Raw genomic sequence first — 25,916 nt, 5'->3', positions numbered from 1 at the left:
TCGATTGATCCTCTACCATAATGCCAAGACATACTAATCTACATTAGGAATGGAGTCAATATTCCTGTATCTGTACCAATACACCCTCTGCCACTTCCCATGTCCAAGTAACAATTTGGAGGGTTTGTACTTGGTACTAGAAATTGTAAATAGTGACATCCATTACCTTGCATACCTGCAGACTACTCGCGAATCTGCTTATCATACTCCCCAGCCTGTCAGCCACATAGATTACCCTCATTTATTTTAGGAATTGCAGCGAAATATTGATAATTCATGCTAGTCAAGGGCTGTTGGAGGAGAATCTCTGAATCCTGCGAATCCTATTTGTATTCCACGGCTAACACGATCATAACTCGTCTGAGATAGATCCCCATAGTCCTTTTGTCCGGTTCTTAGGAAGACGCAGCGTTTTTAAGATCTCTTGTGCGGCAGCATTCTGGCCGGGAGAAGTTTGGAGCATAGAACTAACCTCCTTAGCTTGCTGCGAGATGCGAACCCCTTCGTGATCTTGATTCAGTACGCTCAGAATTGCAGGTATCAGCTCCCCCTGGGCTATAAACGGAGCGTGGGCTCTGTTTGCCCATCTGCCAACGCCTAGCCACTCAGCCTGAACTGCGTAGTCGTAATCGCTTTGCCATTTAGGTAAAAGTAACTGGGGCACACCTGATCTATTACAAAGGTTATTGTTAGTAAACTGGCTTATAGGAAAATATTCCTCCTCGTACTCACGTTAGAGCATCATGGAAGAGGCCCGTCTCGCCGCGGTGCACAATACAAGAGACGGCCTCACTAGTCAATAATGACGCGATGCCTGCCGGATGCAGTTGCGACTTCCGCGTCCGATGATGCGATATAAGAGATATTGCGTCAATCACTGAATGGACATAATCTGTTCTAGAGTCTTCCGTTTGGTTATTGATATTCCAGAGAACATGGAGATGCTTGTATTCCAATAATATGAAAACGAGAGTCTGCGCGATCTCACGTGCATCGGCTTCTGTGAGACTTTGCAGGTCGATTAGGAGTATAGGATGTCGGAAATCGTGTCGCGGGCATTCTAAGTAGTCTTTCCAGAGTTGGTCTTGACTGGTCAGTGGCGGCGCTAGCTGTACAATTGGGCCACATGCTATGACGTTCGGGGGAACAGATATAGGATACTCGATCTCGAGCGAAGAAGTGATAAGCACTGTGACCTCGCCTCTGTACCAATCGACAAGATTGACGGGGTTGGCCACGCCATGACGTTGTCGGCATGATTTCAATCTGTGTAAATGCGATGAGAACACCGTTGTAAACGCCCTTTGCAGCCACAGGTACGCATTATACGGAACAATGTACCATGGCAAAGGGGACGAGAGTCCAGAGCCAATGCTTTAGCTGCGTTAGCGCTAGACTTTAAGTGCATGAGTATGTGGTACCCACGCGGGAAACTCCCGAATCATTTTGCCCGCTGGCTGCTGTGTTATAAGCACGTCGCGTAAATTCCTCGTAGATAGAACCATGTATTGATAGCCCAGCTGCAGCACTGCGTCATTTGCTTGTCTCAACATTGGGTCGATCACAACCAATGTTGGATCGACCGCCTTGATCACGTCGAGTATACTGCGATACATTTCTAGGTACTCGGTGCCATTCCACGGTACCTGCGAGGTCGGGAAATCTTTTCGCGAAGCTGGAGCGCCGCGGTATCCAGGGGAGTGTGAAAAAGGTGATAATCGATACTCTTCCAATTCAAGCCGCTTCGCATAAGGGGTTCCCTTAATAGGATGGAAACTGACTCGGGACGGGCCCGGAGGTAAATTCGATACCTCATCTTTCAGCTCTGTGAAAGACGCGAGATGGATATCTACGAAGGGATGTTGAGTAAGGGATTGGCATGTCGCTAAAAAGGCCTTGGACTGCTCGTGATCAGAATTGGTAAGGAAGAGCACTTTCTGGCCGGCGATTGGATAGTAAACGTCCGAACCCGACGAGGAAGGAGGTTCTATACAAAAAGCAAGTTTGATAAAGTTGAGAAGAAGAAAAGATATAACGAGACAGGACTTCATATCGTGCACAGTCGATCGAGACAAGTCTGGTGATTCTAAGGAATGCCGTGGCTGTCAATTATTGAGAGGCCTGTGAGGCTTAGACTTTGTCAGCACATATGTGTGTGTAACTTACTGGAGGGGGGGACTTGCGATTAGCGTAGTTAACCAGAACTAACGGGAATTAATAGGGACACTCGAAATTGATTGTTGAGATAACCCCTTCCCTCGGGATGCTGTTTTGGAGGTGGGGTATGGTGGTCTTGGATTTACAAGCGAACACAAACTGGAAAGTACGATGTAATCTACGTAAGAAGAAGTACTCGTCCAACTGACAGGGGCACTTCGGAAAAATTCCCGATATAGACCAGTGCGTCTTGGCATTGGGGCTGGCGAATAAATCGAAGAGTGTAGGTGGTTGCACCAGTTTCGGGACGTACTGTACGTAGCATTAAACTGCTTTTGATTTGCAGTGTAGCCAACATCAATCTGCCCATGCTTCAAAATTCTAGAAGGCAACCTACTGGTCAGGCACCTTGCGGAAGTTGGGATGTCCCACTCGGGACATACCCTGGCACCAGAGCAATAGCCAACAGCTCTCGCTTTCTGAACCCCTAGTTCTTCACGAATTCACTTGATAGTTGGCTCCACAACAGGATCAACGTCCGCTGCTTAGTGTCTGGGTAACCAGGCTTGGTCAATCTTCCCGGAGTCCATGTCGCTCGGGTTGATTTGGGCGCCTTGGGACAAGATCAAGAACGACGACCCAGTAGCATTGTTTTCCATCTGAAATCAAGCGTCTGCCTCATCTACAGTCCTACAAGAATATATGTACGGCAATTTCATTGAGGATCTATTAGTGTAGAGATACATCAGGTCGAAAGCCTGCGGTCTAGTCTTGTCAACCAGAAAGAGTTGCATGCGTTGTCTTGCGGATTCTGGGTAGATTAGTTGGAAGCAAAAAATAACCCGATGCGTAGCACAGACAAGGTGGTAGTCACAGAAACCCATCGACAGTTGCCGAGCAGATTCATGCAAGAAATCTGCACCGTCAAATACGGGCTGGCATAAAGAGACATACTAAAGAGGGTGAAGAGATTCTCGATGCGTCCTGATGCCGAGTGTTGAATCGCCTCCAGGTCAAGGTGAACCGTGCAAGGGGTGTCATCCGCAACTGGCCAAACGAGAATAAAGTCAGCTCTTGTTCCCCGTGAAACAGCTCACCTGGTAATAGCCCGCTGGGCAGAACAAGCCTGGATTTACTGCCGATTGTTTCCAAGGCCTGAAGAGAAAGTCGCAAGTGGCGATACTACAAGCGCAAAAAGGCGACCAAGACTGTGTAGGCGGCATGAGACACTTTTGTTCCGGAAACCAACCGCGCAATAACAGATTTGGAGGGGAGGGGCGTTTATGATGGATGGCCTCTGTCGAATACAATCGAGCCGTTACTGGAGGATGGAGTGGTGTTGCACAAGAAGCGAAATAAGGCGAAACTAGCGAGACTGACACGACCAGAGACCGGAAAGAGTTGAGACAACCGAATTACAGCGTTTAGTGTGTGTGATGTGAAGAGATTCTGTTCCTTTCCCTTGCCGCTAGAAGAGTTTCCCGAGGAGCTTTTCGCCAGACAGAAAGCAGCCACAATCATGCGACGACCGAAGATTGACGACACAAGATGTTCCGAGGACAGTTGCAGAGTCAGGTCGCAGCACTGGTTGATGGCTCACCGATTCAAATCGACGAGACGAGACGCACTTTTTTTTGGAAACATAGGAAATAGGAAAAAAGACAAATGGCAACGACGCCCCCACCGTGGCCCCGTTGTTTTTCAAGACCCGCGATTAAACCATTCCGAAGAATACAGAGGGGAGGAATCAAAATGACAGCAAAGGGGAATTTGGGGAAGGGGAGCTGTAATCAGACGAAATAGCAATCATAAGATCAAACTACTCATTTCTGTCAGCAACCTACCTGCTGCCGTAGCGGTCATCGGGACGGCCCTCGTAAGAGCGGCCACCATTACCGCCGGCACCGCCACTATAGGCCTCGCGAGGCTCGCGGGGAGGTGCAGCATCGTAGCTGGCAGCGTTGGCATCGCGGTCGTAGTAGCCACGGTCACGACCACCGCCCTCACCACCACCACGGCGGTCATCGCGGCTGTAACGGTCCTCGCGACCACCATAGCGATCTCCACCACCGCCACCGCCACGGTAGCCACCATAGTCGTCACGATAATCTCCACCACCGCGGTAGTCACGACGTCCAGAGTCACGGCCACCGTAGTCGCCGCCGCCGCGGCGGTCATACGAGTCGTAACGGCCGTAGCGGTCATCGTCGCGACGACGCCAGCCACCACCTCCGTAGCCACCACGGCGGTCACCGTAGCGGTCATCACGGCGGGGAGGACCTCCGGGTCCACGGTCTGGGATGAATTCATGAGTATTTTTGATGGAACATCAAAGAAGGGGGAGATGGGAAAACTTACCGCGCTTGGGGGGTCCGAAGTACTTGCCAGGAGTCGGGGTACGAGGACGGCTGCGACGGGCCTTCTCGATGCTGAGAGTGCGGCCCTCGATGACCTCGCCCTGGAGGCCTTCCTTGGCGGCATCGGCCTGGTCGGCAGCGGCCATGTTGACGAAGCCAAAGCCACGGGACTCCTTGGTGTGGGGGTCGAGCATGATCGAGCAGTTGTCCACATCACCGTATTTCTCGAACAGGCGTGAGACGTCGGACTCGGTCAGACGAGGGTGAATGCCAGTCACGAAAAGGTTGGAGCCGGTGTTGATGGCACCCTCCTCATCGTCATCCAGAGGCTTACGAATCGCCGAGGGTCTGGGCCTTTGTTCATCAGATTTAGGGACTCGATCCCTGATGTATGGGGAAAGGGAGGAGAAAGCATACCGGTCGTCGGAGCGGCCATTTGGGGAGCGGCTGCGGGCACGGTCGCCTCGGGGCTCATCACGGGGAGAAGCGCTGCGGTCGCGCTCATCGCGCTCGTACCGGGGCTCGTCTATCGGCGGGCATCCCAAAGTCAGCAGCTGCATCATCCGGTAGTCGGTTGATGGTACTCACCGGCGTAGCGGCCGTTGTCGTTGTCGTAATCAGCCATAGTGGGAAGGGGGAAGCTGAAGGGCGATGGGAGGAGAAGGAGGAGAGGAGAGAGGAGAATCGATAAGATGCCGGAAAGGAATAATCTGCTGAGTCAGCAGGCTCGCGGGGACGTGGCCAGTTAGTTAAGGCAAAACAATCCATTCATTATAGGTTCATACAAAATAACTAACCCAGCCTAGACGCCACCTCCATCCTTACACCGAATACTGAATCCAAATTAACATGTCCATAGAAATAGCCGCCTGCTTCAACGTCGCCGCCGTCGGTTCCGATGCGACCTCGACGATGACTTCGCTTTGGCGACAAGTGTCTCTGGAGCAGCCGCGTCCATATCCACATCGTCATCCACCAAATCTTTGAGCTCGTCCTCGTCCAGCTCGCTCAGCTCCTCGCTCATGCCACGCATCACGTCTCGGCCCGTCCAGCGCTCCTCGTAGATCGTTGTACCGACTGGGTCAAATGGTTCCATGTACCATTGGATACCACCCTGCGCCAAGGGCAGCTGCTGGTCTTCGTCGTTCAGCGGTGGTGTCGGAAGTCTCTTAGGAGCGATGTAGGGTCGGACAGTGGGGTTCTTCTCGGGCTCTTCATCCGCAGTAGGAGGCTCTTCAGTGCCGGATGGCCCAGAGGGAGGCAACTCATCACCAACAGGCTGTACCTCCTCCTGCTCCTCGATTGCCGGCTCCGTCGTCTCTGCGGTGGGCTGTTCCTCAGCTGGTGCAACCCCTTTCGCCCCAGCCGCCTCTTGAGAGTCAGCGTTGGTGTCCGGCACTTGGTCCAGTTCCATTTCCTCAGCTGTGACGTCTGCGATTCGCTCAGTGTCACCTTCAGCGGGTTCAACGGAATCGCCTCGGCGAGACATCACACTGTGGTCAAAGATTACGTCCAGCTCCTTCAGCTCCTGCTCGAACGGTTTGCGGTTCAATTCGCTTTCCTTCCTGATCGCATCTTCCAAGGCAGGCTGTATAGCTTTGATGATCCGTTTTGCCAACTTCCGCTTTTCACGTTGCTCCAAGCTGAGTTCCGGAGCACGGCCACTGATCTGCGCCTGGAGTTCGGCGGTGTCGCCAGCGGGCTGAACGCCAATCTCAGATGTGAAAAGGTTCGCCAAGTCGGCGGAGAAGGTCGCGACAGATGGGTAAAACCGTTCTTGAAGCCGCTGGCGAATGGACTGCAGGCCGTACGCAAAGACACCTTTGCCATCGAGCCTGTCAATTCGGGTCAGTGTCAGATGCTTCAAAACAGAATAGAACAAGACTTACCCTTGGGCTTTCTCGAGAATCGGCCAGAGCAATGGGAACATAGGGAAATAAACAATATCGACAATGCTTCGAAGCATCTCGGCATCCTTCAACTTCTCCCTCTCGCGTTTCTTCACCTCATCACACAGCATCCGGAGTCGGTCAAGATCCTTGTACAGTCTCTCGCCGAACTCGATGCGACGGTTCAGGCGCTTGTATCCAGTGACGCCCATGGCGACGTAATCCCTTCGGGTCATCTCCATCGACGAAAAGGTCTCGAGCTGGAGCTGCAGTCTCTTGAGGAGGGCCGCTCCCCGCCGGGCTTCCCGCTTGAGAGTCCAATACTTGCACGCCTCCTCGGCGTACTGTTTCCGTTGACGCACCGTAAACCGCGCAAGGGTCGCCTGCACAGCGTTGAGAACGACCTGAGGAACCACAGGCGCACCAGATGGCAGCTTCCAGACCGTTCGTGGTGGCCCTTGAACACGCTTGCGCTTATTACCACTCACAGTCAAAGTGATGCGCGGAGTAAGAGCCTGTTGGTTTTCATCGTAGTGACCGCCAGCCGGGTGTGTTTCTAAGGAGAGGGCCTGAGCCTGGCTGTCGCCCCATCGTCTACCTTGCATAGTGTTGCGATAGTACTCAATCGCGTCAGCGGTCGCAATATCGGTACCATGCTCCAGTCGCCAATCTGGCGGGACATGCTTGTCACAGTAAGCTTTCAGAAGATGAGAATCCATGAGTCCATGGCCAATCTTCATCTTCAGGTAGAGTTGAGCCCGCCGTGCGCATGAAACATGGAACGCAACAAAACAATTCTTGTTGCTGCACTGAATCGAGGCACCCATCTTTTGCTTGCAAATGTAGCAAAGTAACTTCCAGCGGCTACGCGGCACCTTTTCAACGTCCGTCACAGGCTCCATGAGCGACGGATTTCCGATAGACACCTCAGGAATCCAAATAGCACAGAGAAGATGGGACCACTTCGATGATGTTGTCTGCTTGAAAGCGCCCTCGGTATTAGGACAGAAGATGCAGTTGGTGGTGCCTCGGCCAAGTAATTGGCATTTGCGACAGAGCCACTGGCCCTCCGGGATGAAGGGAACGCCATAACATTCCTGGTGCACGGCTAGGTCGCAGCCATCGCAGAACACAATGGCATTAGCATTCTCACAGTCACCATCGTCACAAATGGCGCATCTGCTGTCCTGTTCCTCTCCCGGTCCAACGGTCTCTCCGTTCACGGCCGCTGCGGAGCTGGAGCGCGGCCGATGCGTCTGTGGTGGCTTCGGATTAGGTTTAGGAATGCGCTTCTCAAGAGCGTGCCACTCCTTCTCGATTTTGGTCATGGTGATTTCGAAGATCGCCGGCTTGATGGGCTCCAGTTGATCCTCTCTTCGCTTGAGGTTGTAGTCTTCTAACCACTTCTCATCCTGCTCATCCATGTCATACTCCACTCGACCGACGGTGGTGTTGACATCGCCATCTGTCGTCGCAGGTTGAATAATATCCATGTCATCTTCTTGCGCTCCTTCGGTCATTCGGATGAAACGTCGGTCGTGACGAACAAACAAATCGCTTTCCTGATAGCCCACACTAGCCATCGTTCGATCAACATAGTTCTGTGTGCCGACACCCTTCCTTTCATAAAATGTAAAGGGGTCCTTGAGTCGAAACGAAGGCTTGGGTAGCGTCAACCTCTCTCGAGGATTCGGGCCCGGTGGCGGTATCACTTTTGGGCCTTGCTGAGCTATAAGCTGACTCAAGATGGCTTCGGGACGGCGTGGAGGGCGCCCTGGTCTACGCTTAAAGGGCATTGGAGATGCCATATCAGCAGACAGGCCCAGCGGCGTCCCTGAACCATCTTGGCTGGTGCTGGTGGTGGTAGCCAAAGACTCTAGACTCAAGGGCCCCGAGGGGTCAGGAGTATCGACATCCGCTGATGTGAAGACAGCCAGCTTGCCATCAATATCCAAGTCTGGATGGAATTCCTCCCAGCCACGTTCCTCGCGAGGCTTGTACCCATCTCCCTGTTGCAGCGCAAGGGCAGCAGCCGTGGACGAAGAGTAGCGAGCACGACTTGGGTTCTTTTCTCGTCTGGGACGCGTCACAGAGGGCGGCGTTGTCGGCACCGGCACAGGGGGAGGTGGAGGAAGCAGTGTCGGAGGAGGGGCTCGGACGGGATGAGGCTCGACCTCGCGCGGAGCAGGACGACTACGAGCGCTGGAGGAGTGCCGTCTGGGCGTGTTGTTCTTTTTCGGGGTGTCTTGGGGCTTGCTGACATCGATGAAGCGACCTCCTCCCCCGGGTCCGCCGGGGACATACCTGCGCTTCTTCGAAGGAGGCGCGCCGTCAGGGGAGTCGACCGCCGAGCGCGAGACTTTCGAGTGGGGTCTAGGCTTGCTTCCGGACAGTCTGCCCGGGAGGCTGCGTCGGGAGCTCGGCGCCATCGTGCATCGCAAGACTTGGGACCAGGCGGATGAGCTTCGGAGTTCTGGATTGCAGATCACCGCCTAGTCTGCGGAGAGGCCACGCAGGCGCGTCAGGGAGGGCTGAAACGCCACAAGCTGTCGAGGATGAAAAGGGTGTCCGGGGCGACCAAGCCAAGAAGGATAACAAAGACACCAAAGAGAGACCTTGAAAGGGAAACGGCGTGTGGGCGCAGCAGGACGAGAATGGATGGATGGGAAAGGCAAGAACGAGTGGTTTGTTATCTGACGGAGAGAAGCTCGGACCAGTTCATGCCTGAGGTGTCATTCCCCATACAAGTCCATAGGGCCATAGCTCCCTCTCTCCATCTCTCTCTCCGCTTCCCTCGAACTTGACCCTCGCTGCCTTCCCTGACCCCGCGAAAGCTTCTTACAGACCTCATTCTTACCACCAAATATCAGCATGAGCGGCTCCGGTGACGACAGGTACGTCTTCACCGGTCTCGTCACTGGCGCCGTACCCTAGACGAGCGCTCTCCAACTCCGACTCCGCTAACCTTCCCGCAGATGGCGTGGAGGACCTAGTCGCCAGTCGTCACAACGCCAGAACCGCGGCGGACAAGGTGGCCAGCGCGGTGGCAATGCCGCTTGGAGTGGCTCGGGTCCGGCGCAGGAACAGCATGTTCCCGTCCGTGGCTTCAATGCTGCCGAGACCAAGAGTGCTCTGAAGAGAGGTGAGGGAAGCTTTACAAGGAAGAACTAGTGGGGCTAGAGGGCTGACGATACTCTCTTTTGCCATTGATTACAGGTCCCGGAGGTTAGTTGGTCTCCTTCTCTCTGCAGCTTCCTAGGTCTAATCAAGGCCCACTCAGACCCAAAAGCAGCGTTTTACAAACCCAACGGGAAAGACTCGAACAACCAAGGATCTGGTGGACCTTGGGGCTCGAAAGGTACCCCCTCTACATTTTTCATGCTGGTTAGATGTTAATTGTTCATTCCTGCAGCAAACACAATGGCCAACGGCAAGGACTTCTTCGTCGAGCTCCGGAAACAGGTCGCAATCTTGCAGCGAGGCGGCACGCCGGCAGGCGGCTGATCATGATCGTAATATGATTGATGAAACGACATGATAGTTGTTATTACACAGTGTGCCGGAAGGGGTTTTGGATTGGATTGTATTGGATTGTCTTTTGAGAGCGGGAAAAAAAGAGGATTAGTTAAAACGGCACATTCATGGATACCCTTCGGAGGAGCTTCGACGGGAGGAACGGGCTCCTCAGTTGATACTCATATCGTTACATTGCACCGGCGTCTCTGTTGAGCTGTCTGCTCCTGGGAATTTGAGTGGGCCATCTTGAAAGTGTACAGTCACTCGTTGACAGGAGCATGGACTTTTTTGTTCTGGCTGTGCCATACACAAATCAATTTTGAAAATCAAACAATAATGGGGTATCTCTAGTAGTAGTATACAGGTCTATATCCGTCACACCGTTCCAGCTCGAATCCACCCACTTGGCCCTAGGATCCCACCATCGTCAGCCTGCGGATCGAGCGACCATTTCCGCAAAGCCCGACAACTGAGATCAGAGCTCCAGCCAGCTTCGAACATCTCAATGCCCGCCCACCCAATCATGGCCGCGTTGTCGGTGCACAGTGACGGTGGCGGAGCGACGATAGCAACATCTTCAAAGCCACGCGCATTCAAAAACGAACGGAGCACATGCATGAGGAATTTGTTTGCAGCGACACCGCCACTGACAACGAGAGACTTGACGTTTTCATCTTCGCCCTGGACCCTTGGCCGTAGGGCTTCGAGGGCGATAATCGTTCGTGACGCAAGGTGCTCAAAACAAACCCGCATTGCTTCCCGTCCCAGAGCAACACGCTCGTCATGCGACATGGTCTCACCTGTCTTGTTTCTCATAATTTTTCCAACCATGCTCGAGATAGATGAGAAGCTGAGCTGCAGTGTGCGCGTATTGGCAAATGGCGTCGTGACACTCCATCCCCAGGGACTCTGGTGCTTAACCACTTCCTCACCCCGATTCTTCGGTGGGCGGTAATCAAGAAAGTCGGCTTTGCCATTGGGAAAGACGAACTGTTCCAATATTTTGCCATACATGGTGTTGTTAGCTTCCTGGAGTAGGGCAGGTGGGAGAATCTCCCGTGCCGCTTTGTCGAGAGTTTCACCCATGGCGACGTCGTCGCTCGACGCCAAAATCGTGTGGTCTGTGAGGGATTTGGAATGGACCAGGATTGAATGCCCTCCCGATACAAGGATAGACAGGAACGGGAATTGAGGCGAGACAGTTCCTGTCTTTTCTAAGCTCGCGCTGGTTGTTCCCGCCAAACAAGAAACCAATCGAGGCGTCAGCAAATGCGCTTGCATATGATGCACCCCGACCATAGGAATTTGCCAGGCGACCGAGAGCGCTTTGCCCGTATCCAGTCCGACGGAGAGATTGGACCGCATTCCGGGCCCTCTGGTGGCTGATATGAAATCCGGCCGGCGGCGGAGTTTGTCGCCAACGGATATGGTTTGTTCTCCTGCATTTCCCGAAATGACAGGTAGATGTCTCATCGCTTTCTCGACTAGTTTTGCCATGCTCTCCTGGTGAGACTCGAGCGCGAGGATCGGGTGAATGCCCCGATGGGCTCGTGAATCCGCAGTCACGTTTTCTAGGAAATGGATCTTGGCCGTGTGTCCCGTGGCGCGCGCGCACTTTTCGATAATTGCGACTGAGGTATCGTCACTGTTAGAGAGATCCTGGTCAGCGCGGTCACATTTAGTTGGAGGTTTGATCTTACCACGACGTTTCAATAGCGAGTGTGAGCAGCCCATGGCGGCGTTGTGGGCTCAGAAGGACTCTTGACGCGCCCCTTGCCGACCTGCGAATCGCAGCAGGTGCTCTCGCGGCAAACATGGGTTGGGAAGTTGTCGATTCTTCAATGGAAGCAGTCGAGCCTAGGCGGCGAAAAGAAAGGTGCACGGGCCATATAACCCTCTCAGGTAGCCCTAATTGGCAAGTAAGTTCATAGCAGGTGCTCAATAATTCTTCCATCTACGACCGCTTGGTCTAATTCTCTGAATATATCCAGTAGTAATAACAATACTTCCAGTAGAGATATAGATCGAATCAAAACAACCAAGTTTCTCGCTGGATTTGCCGAAATATACAGTGCACGTGATGGCCACTAAGCCCGATCTGGTCTTGTTATGCCCCTGTTCAGCTTGGAATACTACATTCTCTTGCCTTCGACATCGTCATTACTTGAAAGATGTTATCATTGGGCATTTCTCGGGCCGGTTTAGGCCGAGCGGCCTCGTCAGTCGGCCGAACATACTCGACGAACTCGGCAAAGGGTCCATCTTCGAATCGGGGGAGAAACGTCGCACTCGCCAGCGTGATCAGCACTATGCCAGGCCTGTGGTGGTTCACAGCTACCGACGACAACATTCCACTTCTGAAGACTGCACCAGTGGATCATTGGGACGTGGAGCCAGGTCCCTCCAAAGACCAAGTGAGGCACATGATATCCAAGGGGGCATATTCTTTCCCTGCCAAAAGCGTTGCTGGGGTCAACAGGTACGACGGCACTCAATTGGGCTCCAATAGCCCGTGTGAAGATCGATTTACGCATGGCAAACTTCCTTCGCCGTGGAACGACGGCAGTCAATGGATGGCCTGGGCCATTTTCGATGGGCATGCAGGCTGGCAGACAGCAGACTTGCTGGAAAAGCAGCTCCTTCCTTTTGTGCGACACAGCTTGAACCAAGTAAAGCCATCTTTGAATGATGAATCTGTTTCGTCCGATGTGGTTCAGCGTGCGATCATAAAAGGGTTCTTGAACCTCGACGACTCGATTATCAAGACAGCGTTGCATACAGCTCAGAGCACAGAACCACTTCAAGAAAAAGTGAAGAAGCTAATGCCTGCTTTCGCGGGTTCCTGTGCTTTACTTTCCCTGTACGATCCGACCACTCGCTCGTTGCATGTAGCGTGCACTGGCGATTCACGAGCAGTGCTGGGGCAACAGCTACCCAACGGGACATGGGAAGCAATACCGTTGTCTGTGGATCAGACTGGCAGCAACCGAGAAGAAATTGCCCGGCTGTACCAGGAACATCCGGGCGAAAAAGAGATCGTCAAGCAGGGCCGCGTGCTAGGGCTGATGGTCTCGCGAGCCTTTGGCGATAGTCGGTGGAAGTGGCCATTGGACTTCCAGCAGGAGATGAAAGAAAGATTCTTCGGTCCATCACCGCTGACTCCGAGATATGACGTACGAACACCGCCATATCTGACCGCTGAGCCGGTCGTGACCACTACCAAGATTGACCCCGGACGGCCTTCGTTCTTGATCATGGCGTCGGATGGGCTGTGGGACTTGCTCTCTAACCAGCAGGCTGTTGATCTAGTAGGGAAATGGGTTGGGTCGAGGAAGAGCGTACCGGAGCCAAAGTATGAGGCATTTGATTTTGGTCAGGGAGTAAGTCAGAGGTTTGTGGAGGGGAGAACGACTGTTCAAGATGGTAATAGTGCAGTGCATCTGGTGCGCAATTCTCTCGGTGGGAACCACCACGAAATGGTTGCGGGTAGGCTTGCCTTTAGCCCTCCGTTCTCTCGGCATCCACGGGATGATATCACGGTGCAGGTAGTGTTTTTCAACACATCGGTTTAAAAGATGAATAGTGTACTGGACTCGATATGATTTAGATGAGACTAGGGCTACGGCATTTAAAACTACATACGAGGTTGACTACGAGTGATATAGGGTATGTATATCCCGGACTGTAACGACCGACTGGGTTAAATTAGGGTTGATATCAAGTTCATAAATCCGAGTCCCATCATCACGTCATAAAAATAATCATTTCATCAGCACACCGACACATAATTTCCTCTTCTCTGCTCCCGTGCACATGTAGAACACTGAGTGTAAGCTCATCCAGGTTGGTACCTTTGGGTGTGTCCTATGGAAACATCTTGTCTGCGAAACGGTCTGCAGCTGCGAATACACCACTCAACTCGAAGGGCAGTTTGTCGGTTCCCTTTGATTTCCTAACCCCATATGGTCCGCTGAGGAAGCATGTTGAGCTTTGATCCGTCACGGCGTTCTCCTCTGGTCTTTTGGCCTTCTAAATAATGCATGTTGCTGTTGCATGGTTACACAGCCCAGCGTCGCTCTTCGCGGGTCATCTTGGTGTGCTTGCCGTAGTACTCATCCGGGTTCTCAATAGGTGTCACGCAGTAGACGGTTGGAGTGCCTTTGAATTGGATGTTCTTTTGGGCGCTTGGTCGCGTCGCTGACTGCTTCTTGAGGATGCTTTTCGACGAGCAGTTGTTCGTGTATGAATAAGAAGGCACTTGCAGCGACGAGAATCTCTTGCTAGACGGGCTAGCTGCTGAGATTGGCGAGATGGGAGTGCGAGGAAGTGCACCCGGCGACTTGAGCGGTCGGGAAACAGTCTGCGCGGCGGTGATGCACAGGGACAGTTTGGGTTTGGCGGCGTACATTATGAAGATGGAGATGCACAGGAGGAAGATATTGACAGAAGATTAGGAATAACGATGTTGTTTTCTTGGAAAAAAAAAAGTGAACTTTGATCAACAAAGTCCACCTAGACGGTGTGTGTCGAGAAAAGATTAGGGACGTAGAGTCGAATCAAGAAGTAACAGCAAAAAAGATCGTCTGGACCAGCCGAGACGAAGCGCGGGACGAAAATAGAATGAAGAGAAAATAGAACAACCTCAAACAGTGCTGCCCCCAGAGCAGGGGCGAGGGCGGCTATATAGTGATGGCTGGGGCTGCTTAGCGCCGGGCTCATGCACCTTGGCCTATCACCATCACACCGATCACGCCCATCACTTGAGCTGCTGCATGGGGAGATGTGGGCTCTAGCCAATCACCGGAGCTAACTCACTACTTCTAGGTGATGGAGTTGGGAATATGCAGGGAGTGGGAGCACGTATACGGCATGATGTTAGGGCTCGGTCCCATCCGAGTGGGAGTGCTTCCTGCACGGGTCTGTTTCCAGAGGGTCATCTGACGATAATAAGGTTATCTATGAGTCTAGATCATATTATAAATCTCTCTTTCTACATATGGCACATCAGCATTTCTCTGGAACTGTGAAGTGTTGGTCTGCTGTGATATATATATCTCATCCCCGCGACCACTTCCCCACTATTATGCACTGACACTAAGAATACATAACTACAGCATAGAACCTGGAACATCACCCTGGGCACATCCCACTCTAGCATAGTGGTCCGATTCCCAAGTGCGCTAACCAAACAGGCAGGTTTACCCAACCGGGCCCGGCCGCGATGAGAGAAAGAATCGGAGGTGCTGCGGAGCACGAAATGCATGGAAGCCAATCACCTCCGAGTTCTCCAACTGGACCCCGCATGATCAGGTGCCTGGGGAGAATTCCCTCGCAGTGGGTACTGATACTTCTCACGCGACGGGCGGCCCCATACTGGAGTAAGTACCAGTACATCCATACTGGCTTGTGCCTGGTCCCGTGATGCCAGTCGGGCCGAGTCAGGTACAGTAAGAAATGTACCCTGAGTGGCGAGAAAAATTGTGACTGGGAACTGGACAGGGATCATCAGATCAATTGAACCGCGAGAGAATAATGATAAGAATAATCATCACAATCAAAACAGTAGCCGTATAGATGCTGGAATTAATTCTGTGGAGATGGCCCCATTGATGATCGGTGAGAAGAAAACAGTCGGGCTAGTCGCCGAATGGTCGGACCCAGGGGGGCAAAGAGCAGCTGGCCTCTTCCGCAATCGAAAATTCTTTCCTTGATCTCGACCTCAACTACAGTCACCCCAATTCATTCATCTCACTTCTCTTCCCTTTCCTCCCAGATCCCCTGCATGGTCGCTTGATTGCTCCGTCCCTGCACTCGGTGATCTCTGCCACAATGAGCAGTGTCAAGGAATCCGTCAAGGAGAAATTGGTCGGCTCCACGACTGAGCCGTACCAGCTGTCCCACCAGGCCCGCTCCAATTTCATGCGCCATGCCCAGAAAGATGAGAATGGCGAGCTGTACATGGGCAAGGAGGACTTTATCAATGCCATTGCTCCCAAGCAAGAGGACTATGTGAGTCAATCGCCCGTAGAGAAGCAACAACACCGCTGACGCGGAGGTCATTGCAGCACAAAATCAGGCGCGACCAGTATGCCATCCTGTTCAACGTCGCCGACCGCCGAAGAACCGGCAAACTCAACCTCGCCGACTGGGCCACCTTCGAGAACCTCCTGGCGAAGCCCGATGCCGAGTACGAGATCGCCTTCCGCCTATTCGACCTCGATGGGACCGGCACCGTCAAGTGGGATACCGTGCAAGGGCTGTACAATTTGAGCAAGAGCTCCGACAGCATCCCCTTCGATTGGAACTCCGAATGGGCCTCGCTGTACACCGGCCGCACCAAGTCTCGCCACGACATGACCTACCCCCAATTTTCCCAGATGCTGCGCGGCCTCCAGGGTGAGCGCATCCGGCAAGCCTTCCACATCTTCGACAAGGATGGGGATGGCTATATCGAGCCCGAGGACTTTCAGCGCATCATCCTGGAGACCTCCCAACACAAGCTGTCGGACCATGTGTTGGAGAATCTGCCCACGCTGTGCAACATCTCGACCAGCAACAAGATTTCCTATGCCAACGTCCGTGCCTTCCAGAACATCATGCGCGAGATGGACCTTATCGACCTGATTGTGCGCGAAGCCACCGTGAAGAGCGGCGACGGCAAGATCACTCGCTCGGACTTCCTCAATGAGGCCGCTCGCGCGACCCGCTTCTCTCTCTTCACCCCCATGGAGGCCGATATCCTGTTTCATTTCGCCGGTCTGGATGCGCCGTCCGGAAGACTGTCTCTGAATGACTTCGCCAAGGTCATTGATGCATCGTGGCGCATCCCCGTCGGCGTTGCGGGCCAGGCCGGACAGGAGGCCGCGGCCAAGGCTAAGTCGTTCCTTCACGGCTTGCTGGAATCGGCACACCACTTCGCCCTGGGCAGTATAGCGGGTGCGTTCGGTGCTTTCATGGTCTACCCGATCGATCTGGTCAAGACCCGGTTGCAAAACCAGCGCTCCACCCGGGTTGGCGAGCGACTGTACAACAACTCCCTTGATTGCGCCAGAAAGGTTATTCGGAACGAGGGTTTCACTGGATTGTATTCTGGAGTGATCCCGCAGCTGATTGGTGTGGCGCCTGAGAAAGCCATCAAGCTGACGGTCAACGATCTGGTTCGAGGCGCGCTTACGGACAAGGACACTAAGAGGATCTGGTATCCCGCGGAAGTCCTGGCCGGTGGTACTGCAGGAGCGTGTCAAGTGGTGAGTTTTATTGTATCACAAATTTTATTTTAGCAATCTCTAACATCGTCTAGGTCTTCACCAATCCTCTTGAGATTGTCAAGATTCGTCTGCAGGTGCAGGGCGAGATTGCAAAGAACGTCGAGGGTGCTCCTCGCCGGTCAGCCCTGTGGATCGTGCAGAATCTTGGTCTGATGGGCTTATACAAGGGAGCCAGCGCTTGTCTCCTGCGTGATGTGCCTTTCTCCGCCATCTACTTCCCTACCTACTCGCATCTGAAAACGGGCATGTTCGGCGAGTCCCCCACGCACAAGCTGGGTGTTCTCCAGCTTTTGACTGCCGGTGCCATCGCCGGTATGCCGGCTGCCTACCTGACCACCCCGTGCGATGTGATCAAGACCCGTCTGCAAGTCGAGGCCCGGAAGGGCGAGACCAAGTACAACGGCCTGCGCCACTGCGCCACCACCGTGTGGAAGGAGGAAGGCATCAGGGCCTTCTTCAAGGGCGGTCCTGCCCGTATCATGCGTTCTTCGCCTCAGTTCGGCTTCACTCTCGCCGCCTACGAGGTTCTGCAGAAGGCGCTGCCCCTGCCGGGCGGCGAGGAAGACGTGACCCCCAGCGGAAACCTCGAGCCCGGTGTCGGCATGCAGCAAGCCAAGGCTCCTCTACCTTACCTACGGTCTCGGAACGCGCTCAAGCTCATCCTCGATCTGGAACCAAACCTTGGCCGAGTGCAGGTCCCTCGCGTTGAGAACTGGCCGAAGTTTCTGCAGAGCAGTTCCAAGCAGTGATTTTCCTCCCCGCCCTTCATTTTCCTTATGTTTATAGCGATTTTTCTTGGACCATTTGGTTTTCGGTTGATTTAGCACGAGAAGTTTTTTTTCTTTCATTTCTTCCATATTTTGTTTTTCCTATACGAGGATTTGGATGTTGGCAAAAAGACACGCACACACTCACCCCTGCATGATTCCTTTCTGGCATCTTTTGTCATCTCTTTTGTCCTTCCTTGAGAAGTTCCTCTTCGGAGCTACATGTGTGCATTGTATCAACAGCGGATAGATTTGGATGGACTTGTGCGGGAGAAAAATAGAGGATGCCCCTTTGGCCTGCGTTGGCTAAACCCCTGGATGTCATTTGCTGTTGTTATCTCGCACTGGTTCCTGGATGGTCTCGCTGGTTGTTGGTCTGTGTTCTGTACAATATCGCGCCTAGATCTAGAACGATAGACAGATTTCATTACGTTTCTGTTGGGAGAGCTCCTTGGTTTTCGTTTTGAAGGTGACGACGGAGTTATTGAGATATGTCTTGAAGGAAAATCCACTGGTAAATTTTAGAATAGTAGTATGACATTGAATTTGGAGATATCTGTACACGGAGTGGATTTTGGTTTGATAGATACAATAGTTTCATCCAACCACGGGTTACATGGACGGGGGTTTGCTCAAAGGTAACCACTCCTAAGACCAGAGGAGTGGTATCCTAGACTTCCTCAGACGCTTGTACCTGGATGAGAGAGCTCATAAGAGCAGTGCGGGATTTGGTGTAAAAGACTCTGCCGTATGCTTGCAAAGTGGCAGGTATCTGGTACTATAGGCCTTGCACAATTGTTGTAATAAAGCCCAAGAGGAAGACCCCATTTGATCTCGTATAGTTGCACGGTAGCCCGCCAGAGTGCGCCTTAAAAGAAATTTGTTTTCCGCGTTGATTGGTTCTTGCTCTGGTCGCCTAGATTAGCGGTGGTAGGTGCCACAGAGTCCTTTTCTTGGGCTTTCGGTGACTGGCTTTGCTTTTGTGATGATTCGGACTTGGAGTTCTTTTGGTGCCAGAGAGAATCCTCTTCCTCAATCTCACGGAGCACTAGAGTGAATCAAACATCAATACAATGCGCAGGTTTGACCCAGCAGAGGACCAGGAGCTAGCATACCCTCTTCCCATTCTCGTTCTTTCGCCTCATCGCCAGTACCCAACAACTTCTCCACATCGACCGTCTCCCCCCGCTTAACCTTCTCAATCACCTCCCGCAGGAGCTCAATCTTCGCATCTGTCGTCCGGCGATAGGCCGCATAGTCGTTCTTCAGACTCATCATGCGGATGGCCTGCGACCCGATGAGAGTGAAGATGATAATGTAGAAGGTGGCCGGGTTCCATTCGGTGGACTTGTTGTCTTTCGCTGCGTGCTCCTTGCGCGTCCCGCGGTTGCGAATGAACCTGGGAATCATCGCTGTCCATACGGATGTCTGGGCAATCTTTGGGAGGTGATCGGTTGTCGCATATCGTCGCACTTGCGGTGGAGCGCGGTACCTGGGTGTGGCTGAGAATATAGAGTTGTTGGACCAAATATGTCGCAAGATTGGCCCAGAGGACCTGGTCCGTAATGGTGTGGCCATGGTTGTGTGAATGCTGCGGGAAGTGAGAATAAGGAAGAAAGAGACGATCGGAAGTCCAATGTTCGGCCTAAAGTACGAGGCATCAACGCTATTCCCTGTCGGGAGTATTGTTGCTGCGACAACCAACACCAAACCAAACCCAAGACAAGCAAACCACCACGAGCTTCAAGTCCGATGAACACCACAGGAGTAATTACCTCCCTCCCACCATGACGGTCACCGTCCTGCCTGCCGAATCCTTGACCGAATCCGTCAAGCTCGCAGTCCGGTCCCCTTCGACTTGCTCCGCAACGACCGTATCGTCCCTCCAAGCACTCCTACGCGGTGCGTCCCAACCCCCAGACGCCAAATCGGCTCGGAAAGCTACCTCCTCAAAAGAGACTGCATCCTCTCGAACGAAATGCGCTCGGACGAAGACCACCGCGAAGGACGTGTCGCAATCGCTAGCTGAGCAGGATGCCGGAGGCTTGTCAAGCCAGGATCGGCTGGTTCTCGCGACGGAGGTGTTCAATACGACACTGAAGGCTCTCACCGATGCATCGAAGAAGACCCAGTCTTCTCCGGACAGTACACAATTACGAGAGTCCAAGTCAGCTGGGCGAACAACGGGGAAAGCGTCAGACACCGAGCTTGGAATTCATTCGGCGGCTGAATGTGCCAGGTTGGCATTGGCGACTCTGCGAACGCTCAAGACTGACAGAAGTCAAGGCAATGGACTTCCAAATATGCAGCTCGAGCAGGGCGTGTGCGTTTTGGTGGGCAAATTGATTTCCCTGGGACTCAATGACCTGGCCTACAAGGAACTCAGGTCTCTCAAGCGGCGGATACAACAATACCTTGACCTGACAACCGCCGCAAGGAAGAAAGCAGACACCAAAGAGGCACAGGATGATGAAGCGGCCAAAGAACGCATGTCTGATTTGGTGACGTTCTCGAATCTGACCAACGCGACCTTCCTCTATGGCCTCCTTGTTCCTTTTCACGCCAACGCAATGCGCCTCATTGCAGCGGACAGAAAGGCGTCCACAATTCAGAAGCTCTGCCCGTCTTTGCAGCTGTGTGACCCCAGCAGTCCTGCCCAGGTGATTATGGCTGCTGTAAAATCTGGAGATCTATCAGAGGAGAAGGCTGCTCTCCAAATGCAATTGCTGTCGAATACAGTGCTCTCGCTCTGCCCTCGCACCCCTCAATCATCCGACAACGCATCACCATTGAAACCTCTCACTACTTTAACTCTGCAACTGCTGTCTCTGGAAATTCGATGCTTGAGCTGGAAGCTGTCTGGCCATGTGTGCGACGAAACCAAAGAGCTGTTGGATCCATTGGCTCGCTACATCGGAGGCTTCTCTCACCGCAGCAAAGGGATTGAGAAATCCGAATTTGGCACAATCTATGAAACGATAACTCGCCTTCAATCTGCCGTTGCAGAGATCAAGAAGACACCTGATCCGCCTAAGAACAATACCCCCTCCGCCAGCATCATGGTCATTCTCGGGCAGCTCGCTTTGGATGCGGGCTGCTTCGAAGAATCCTTGAAGTTGTTGAACCAAGCGGTTATACCACTCTGGCAGAACCAGAGCCTTTCCCTTGCTACCGTCCGATGCAAGATCGCGATTGTCCACTTCAAAACATCGAAAAGCTCGAAGGGCTTTTTAGATGAATTCCTGAAGTCAATATCCGATGCTACGGCGGCACTGGCACTACAACTGAAAGGAAGCACCAACGACTTAGATGAGCTGCTCGTTGAAGCTGCAAAACTCAAGAAAGTGACTCTCGCCTGGTTTGGAGACGCCATCACCAAAACCCTCACCAATGACAGCAAGAAAAATGAAGTCTCCAACCAAATCCGAGAATATTTACAAGCATTCTTGAGATTTCTCAGGCGTTATGTCGGCCGCGCACCCACCGAAGGTAATGACAAGGAGACAAAGATGTTCTTCGACCGGATTGCCATGTCCAAAAGCATCGTGATTGCCGCTGTGGACTCAGCTGTGGCTGTTGGAAAGCTGTCTATAATGTCACAAAGCCCGCCTTGGGAGGACATGCTTCCCATCCTGAGCGATTCACAACGTCTGCTGACGACCCTCGAGGCCGAAGCCAAGGAATCTGAACCTATTGGTGCATCACTCACGAAACTTTCCAATCTTTTCTGGTCGCGATATATCAAAGAGAAAGAAGCGGGACAGGGCTACCGAGATCTTCTACCTCTTCTCAAACAGTCAACCCACCTGCTGTCGAGCTGCTCGCCTTCCCACAGAAACCAAGGTTTTGCTGCTTTGAAGTTCGAGAGAATTGCTCATCTGTACTTGGATGGAAGTATGCACAATGAATCCGAAAAAGCGTTTCGACAGTCGATCAAAGAGTACATCGACACCGGTACTCTAGAACAAATTGCAGAAGATGGCCCATCAGATCTCAAAATGGCTAGTCAGGATCCCAAAAGTCATGGTTTTATGCTCGGCCGCGTGCTTTCTGCCTTTCTGAAGATGAAACTGCGGCGGAAGGGCTCCATCTCCTTTGCTCTCTACGATGACACCGAACTGGCACAAGAGCAAAGGGGAATGATTCTCGAGTGGCAGATGGGCTTGCTTGTCGACATGCAGGGCTGTTCCTCCAGTGATGACGGGTTTCGTGCGACTCTCAGTCCAGTGGTCTCCAATCTGCTCGACATCTACTCCCCCGACCTTTATCCTATTCGCCGTCTTCGGGTGATTATTTCTGCACTGCGATTTCTCCTAGAACACCCTAATGCCTTGGACTCGACATTGAATGAAAGACTTTTGGACGAAGGCACTGAGAGCCTGGGTTTCGAAAACGGCTTTGCAGAAGACGCTCATCTCGCTCGGTTCGCATCCCACACCACAAATTCGCTGCGTGTGATTATTGGCCTTCACCAGGGTAAGATAGATGCGAGTGAGCTAGGCGATGTGCTTGCTTCATGGACATCCATGGCCCGCCAATGTCATGACTTGGATTCTCTCCTTCTCTGTGTGTACGATACAGAGTACTGGGTTCTTCAGCTCAAAGCGCTGGTCGATTACACGGAAATACACGGACTCTGGAAAGCACAGCTCAGCGCCCTTGAGTTGATTCTACGTGTTGCCGAGTTTCAACAGTCCGGAGACCCCGACGCCATTACCATTTTGTCTAGATTGGTCTTACAGAATTGTCGGCTTGGATACTGCCAGAAGGCGGGTGAACTCCTCTCACGCGGTGAGCAATACCTCGCCCAGCACAAGCTGTCTCCTCTCGCGACTATCTCCTACAAGCTTGCACGAGCGGAATACCTCCTCGAAACTGGAGAAGTCGACAAGGCCGTATCTATGCTGTCAACCGCCCGGGGACTGTATGAGAAAAGCCAAAACTCGCGGGTTGACTTGTCGGTTTCAACAAAGATCTCCTGGGAAAGACTAGTGGCGGATGCTGTTTTCATTCAGTCGCGGCTATCTTCAGCGCAGGGGTCGATGACGCAGGCATTGTACTTTGCCAAACTCTCTGTGCGATTGAACTGTCGCATCTGGGCCAAGGTCGAGAAGCTGGCGCAGAGAAAACAAGACAAAGCCTTGCCCGCAGCAGCTAGCTCTGAGGTTGAAGCCGTTGCTGATGGAATTGCCAAGCTTGAGTTATCCCAGAATGGAACTTCTCCAGACTTGTCTTCTGCCAGTTATATTCAAGGAGCGCCTTTCTGGCCGCACCTCGGCTCACATCATACCTCCTTGTTGAACCTCGCGACCTTGTCTGCCCATCATGGTTTGTTCCAGGATGCCATCTACTATGGAGAGCAGGCCTTGAAGATCGACAAGACTTTGGACGCCAATATTCGACTCATGGCAGCGCAGACTCAGCTTGGGAGCCACTGGATTCTCGGAGGCAATGCTACGGAGGGCCAAAAGCTCCTCGCAGCCGCAGCGGAGTCGACCAAGCAAACACAGACAAGTATTGAGTCGGTTTCTCTGCAGATGGCCCTCGCTTCGCTTTACAAGGAGCAAGGCCAACATGAGAAGGCACTCCGCGTGCTTCTGGAGGCCGATAAAATCATCGCATCGGTCATGTCCTCTGATGTCCCCGGCGAATCAGACGATGTCACAGTTCTTGAGGAAAAGATGGACAACCTACGGGTACGTGGAAGCAGTCGCCGAGCACAACCTGTTGCCCCAGCTGCATCTACTGCCCGACGCACGCGTGCAACAACAGCGACTACCAAGCGGGCGGCACCAGCAAAGAAAGATCTCTCCGCAGCCCAGTCTAAATCTCTTCTTCAGCTCAAAGGCAATGTCCTTCGACAACAGGCCGACTGCTTGCGAGCACTGCGCGATTTTGAACGATCTGCACGCACGCTCGATGAAGCACGACAGTTTGCCGTCGCCCGAGAAAGCAAAGTGTCACTAGAGATTGGCGAGAGTGAGCACCTGCTAGCAGACGCGATCCGACATTTCGCCAGCCATGCAGTCTACTGCGTTCTTCCTGAGTCTACCATTTCACTTCCCTCACTCAAATCGCCGTCCAAGGCTGCAGCCGAGACCACCCTCAAAGCTTCAACCGCCAAAAGAACAAAGGCTCCTGCCAGGGGAACGCGCAGGACCCAAAAGGCTACCGAGGATTTCTCGACAATGTTATCGAAAGCCGGAGATTGTCTCAGCAGTGTCTTTGCTGATGCAAGCATTCTTGGCTCAACACTTGATGTCCACGCTGCTTCTCGTCTGATGAGCCGGATCTCAATGCTATCGCACGCTACTACTCCTGGAGGCCCAGCTGCCTGGGCCCAGTCGCCTGCAAACATGAACGAGGTCGGACGCGTGGGCGCCTTCGCCCGTGAACGCATAGCAATTCACATCGATCGACAACTAGCCGACTCTGCCGACCCTCTACTCTGGCCGACTTCGTCTGATTCGAGCGCTGAGCTGGACGATGAAATATGCTCGAACTTCTCCCGAAACTACGTGGACATTCTGCCCGAGAACTGGAATGTGCTTTCATTGTCACTGAGTGCAGACCAGACCGAATTTGTCATCTCGCGTCTGCAGAAGAACAGTGCTCCTTTTCTTCTGCGACTTCCTCTCCGACGCGGCAACTCAGACGAGGATGAAGAGCAGTTCACCTTTGAGGACGGCAAGGAAGAGATGCAGGAAATCATTAAGCTGGCGAACGAAAGCGCGCACGCGGCCAAGGCTCAGACTGACAGACTGTCCAAGAAAGAGTGGTGGAAGAATCGCGAATCGCTCGACCGTCGTCTGGAAAGCCTTCTTCAAAATATCGAGAGCCTCTGGTTCGGCGGCTTCCGGGGCGTGTTCTCGCCGCTGTCCCGCGAGACGACTGCGCTGGCCCGCTTCTCGGCCTCCTTCCAGGACATCCTCGACAAGCATCTTCCTTCCCGGCAGAAGGGTGGCAAGAACTCTGAGCCTCAGCTGACGCTTCACCAGAACGTGGTAGAGTTGTTTATCGGTCTGCGAGATCTGGAAGCGCAGGAGGAGCCTGAGGATACGCTGATGGACCTGCTCTACTTTGTGGTGGATATTCTCCAGTTTCAAGGGGAGCGCAACGCCTACGACGAGATCGACTTCGACATGATGGTTGTTGATACTCTGGACGCGCTGCGCAGCTACCACGAAGCCGCGCGAGATGAACTGGCCGCACGGTCTGCGAATCACACCGTTTTGGTGCTGGACAAGGCCCTGCATTTGTTTCCCTGGGAATCTCTTCCCTGCCTGCAAGGCTTCCCCGTGTGCCGTGTGCCATCACTCGAGTGTCTACGAGAACGGGTCCTCCAGTTCGGGAGCTCCCGATCTACCGCCGTGGCCGATCGCACCTCGGGCAGTTTCATCCTCAACCCAACCGGTGACCTGCGCACAACGCAGAATACCTTTGAGAAAGACCTCTTGCGCCTCGAGTCCTGGGCAGGGATCATCCAACGCGAGCCGACAGAAGACGAATTCCGCGCCTCGATCGAATCCAAGAGCCTATTTCTGTATTTTGGGCACGGGAGCGGCGCGCAGTACATCCGCGGGCGCACCATCAAGCGCTTGAGCCAGTGTGCCGTCGCTTTCCTCATGGGCTGCAGCAGCGGCACGTTGACCGAAGCCGGCGAGTATGAGCCCTACGGCACGCCGATGCATTACCTGCACGCGGGCAGTCCGGCGCTGGTAGCTACGCTGTGGGACGTCACGGATAAGGACATTGATCGGTTTGCGGCGTCGGCGTTTGAGCAATGGGGGTTAATGGGAGGAGCGGAGCGCTCGGGGGTCGCGCTGGACGAGGCGGTTGCGCGGTCTCGAGGGAAGTGTGTGTTGAAGTATTTGAATGGGGCGGCACCGGTCGTGTATGGCGTGCCGGTGATGTTACAATAGTTATCTCTCTCTCCACTGCGGGCAACCCAGGGATTCGTTT

At 53.2% G+C, this 25,916-nt stretch overlaps 10 protein-coding genes across 10 annotated transcripts; 4 read left to right on the top strand and 6 right to left on the bottom strand.

Annotated features, from left to right (window-relative positions):
* Positions 1 to 349: 349 nt before the first annotated feature.
* On the bottom strand, positions 350 to 2,051 carry N7474_001525 (uncharacterized protein; the record flags this gene model as incomplete). The annotated part of the gene is made up of 3 exons (XM_057192940.1): positions 350 to 671; positions 733 to 1,374; positions 1,426 to 2,051. The coding sequence occupies 3 exons, from the start codon at positions 2,049 to 2,051 to the stop codon at positions 350 to 352; spliced, it is 1,590 nt and encodes a 529-aa protein (XP_057057893.1).
* A 1,853-nt stretch (positions 2,052 to 3,904) lies between these two features.
* Positions 3,905 to 5,139, bottom strand: N7474_001524 (RNA recognition motif domain-containing protein; the record flags this gene model as incomplete). The annotated part of the gene is made up of 4 exons (XM_057192939.1): positions 3,905 to 3,941; positions 4,002 to 4,452; positions 4,516 to 5,040; positions 5,103 to 5,139. The coding sequence occupies 4 exons, from the start codon at positions 5,137 to 5,139 to the stop codon at positions 3,905 to 3,907; spliced, it is 1,050 nt and encodes a 349-aa protein (XP_057057892.1).
* Positions 5,140 to 5,388: 249 nt separating this feature from the next.
* N7474_001523 (putative PHD finger domain protein) lies at positions 5,389 to 8,832 on the bottom strand (the record flags this gene model as incomplete). The annotated part of the gene is made up of 2 exons (XM_057192938.1): positions 5,389 to 6,349; positions 6,404 to 8,832. 2 exons carry the CDS (start codon positions 8,830 to 8,832, stop codon positions 5,389 to 5,391), a joined length of 3,390 nt encoding a protein of 1,129 aa, XP_057057891.1.
* A 442-nt stretch (positions 8,833 to 9,274) lies between these two features.
* N7474_001522 (uncharacterized protein) lies at positions 9,275 to 9,907 on the top strand (the record flags this gene model as incomplete). The annotated part of the gene is made up of 3 exons (XM_057192937.1): positions 9,275 to 9,297; positions 9,379 to 9,545; positions 9,816 to 9,907. The coding sequence occupies 3 exons, from the start codon at positions 9,275 to 9,277 to the stop codon at positions 9,905 to 9,907; spliced, it is 282 nt and encodes a 93-aa protein (XP_057057890.1).
* Positions 9,908 to 10,294: 387 nt separating this feature from the next.
* N7474_001521 (N(6)-L-threonylcarbamoyladenine synthase family protein) lies at positions 10,295 to 11,735 on the bottom strand (the record flags this gene model as incomplete). Its single annotated transcript, XM_057192936.1, has 2 exons — positions 10,295 to 11,564; positions 11,620 to 11,735. The coding sequence occupies 2 exons, from the start codon at positions 11,733 to 11,735 to the stop codon at positions 10,295 to 10,297; spliced, it is 1,386 nt and encodes a 461-aa protein (XP_057057889.1).
* Positions 11,736 to 12,090: 355 nt separating this feature from the next.
* On the top strand, positions 12,091 to 13,491 carry N7474_001520 (PP2C family serine/threonine-protein phosphatase; the record flags this gene model as incomplete). The annotated part of the gene is made up of 1 exon (XM_057192935.1): positions 12,091 to 13,491. One exon carries the CDS (start codon positions 12,091 to 12,093, stop codon positions 13,489 to 13,491), a length of 1,401 nt encoding a protein of 466 aa, XP_057057888.1.
* Positions 13,492 to 13,976: 485 nt separating this feature from the next.
* N7474_001519 (uncharacterized protein) lies at positions 13,977 to 14,327 on the bottom strand (the record flags this gene model as incomplete). Its single annotated transcript, XM_057192934.1, has 1 exon — positions 13,977 to 14,327. One exon carries the CDS (start codon positions 14,325 to 14,327, stop codon positions 13,977 to 13,979), a length of 351 nt encoding a protein of 116 aa, XP_057057887.1.
* A 1,421-nt stretch (positions 14,328 to 15,748) lies between these two features.
* N7474_001518 (citrin) lies at positions 15,749 to 17,936 on the top strand (the record flags this gene model as incomplete). The annotated part of the gene is made up of 3 exons (XM_057192933.1): positions 15,749 to 15,928; positions 15,985 to 17,166; positions 17,220 to 17,936. 3 exons carry the CDS (start codon positions 15,749 to 15,751, stop codon positions 17,934 to 17,936), a joined length of 2,079 nt encoding a protein of 692 aa, XP_057057886.1.
* Positions 17,937 to 18,823: 887 nt separating this feature from the next.
* On the bottom strand, positions 18,824 to 19,532 carry N7474_001517 (DUF5321 domain-containing protein; the record flags this gene model as incomplete). The annotated part of the gene is made up of 2 exons (XM_057192932.1): positions 18,824 to 19,002; positions 19,070 to 19,532. 2 exons carry the CDS (start codon positions 19,530 to 19,532, stop codon positions 18,824 to 18,826), a joined length of 642 nt encoding a protein of 213 aa, XP_057057885.1.
* A 209-nt stretch (positions 19,533 to 19,741) lies between these two features.
* Positions 19,742 to 25,876, top strand: N7474_001516 (C50 family peptidase; the record flags this gene model as incomplete). Its single annotated transcript, XM_057192931.1, has 1 exon — positions 19,742 to 25,876. One exon carries the CDS (start codon positions 19,742 to 19,744, stop codon positions 25,874 to 25,876), a length of 6,135 nt encoding a protein of 2,044 aa, XP_057057884.1.
* Positions 25,877 to 25,916: the final 40 nt, after the last annotated feature.

This window comes from Penicillium riverlandense (assembly GCF_028828495.1).
Source record: "Penicillium riverlandense strain IBT 135883 chromosome Unknown utg000001l_segment0_segment0, whole genome shotgun sequence".
In the NCBI taxonomy this organism is placed as follows: Eukaryota; Fungi; Ascomycota; class Eurotiomycetes; order Eurotiales; family Aspergillaceae; genus Penicillium; species Penicillium riverlandense.
This window is presented reverse-complemented; position numbering and strand designations above follow the sequence as displayed.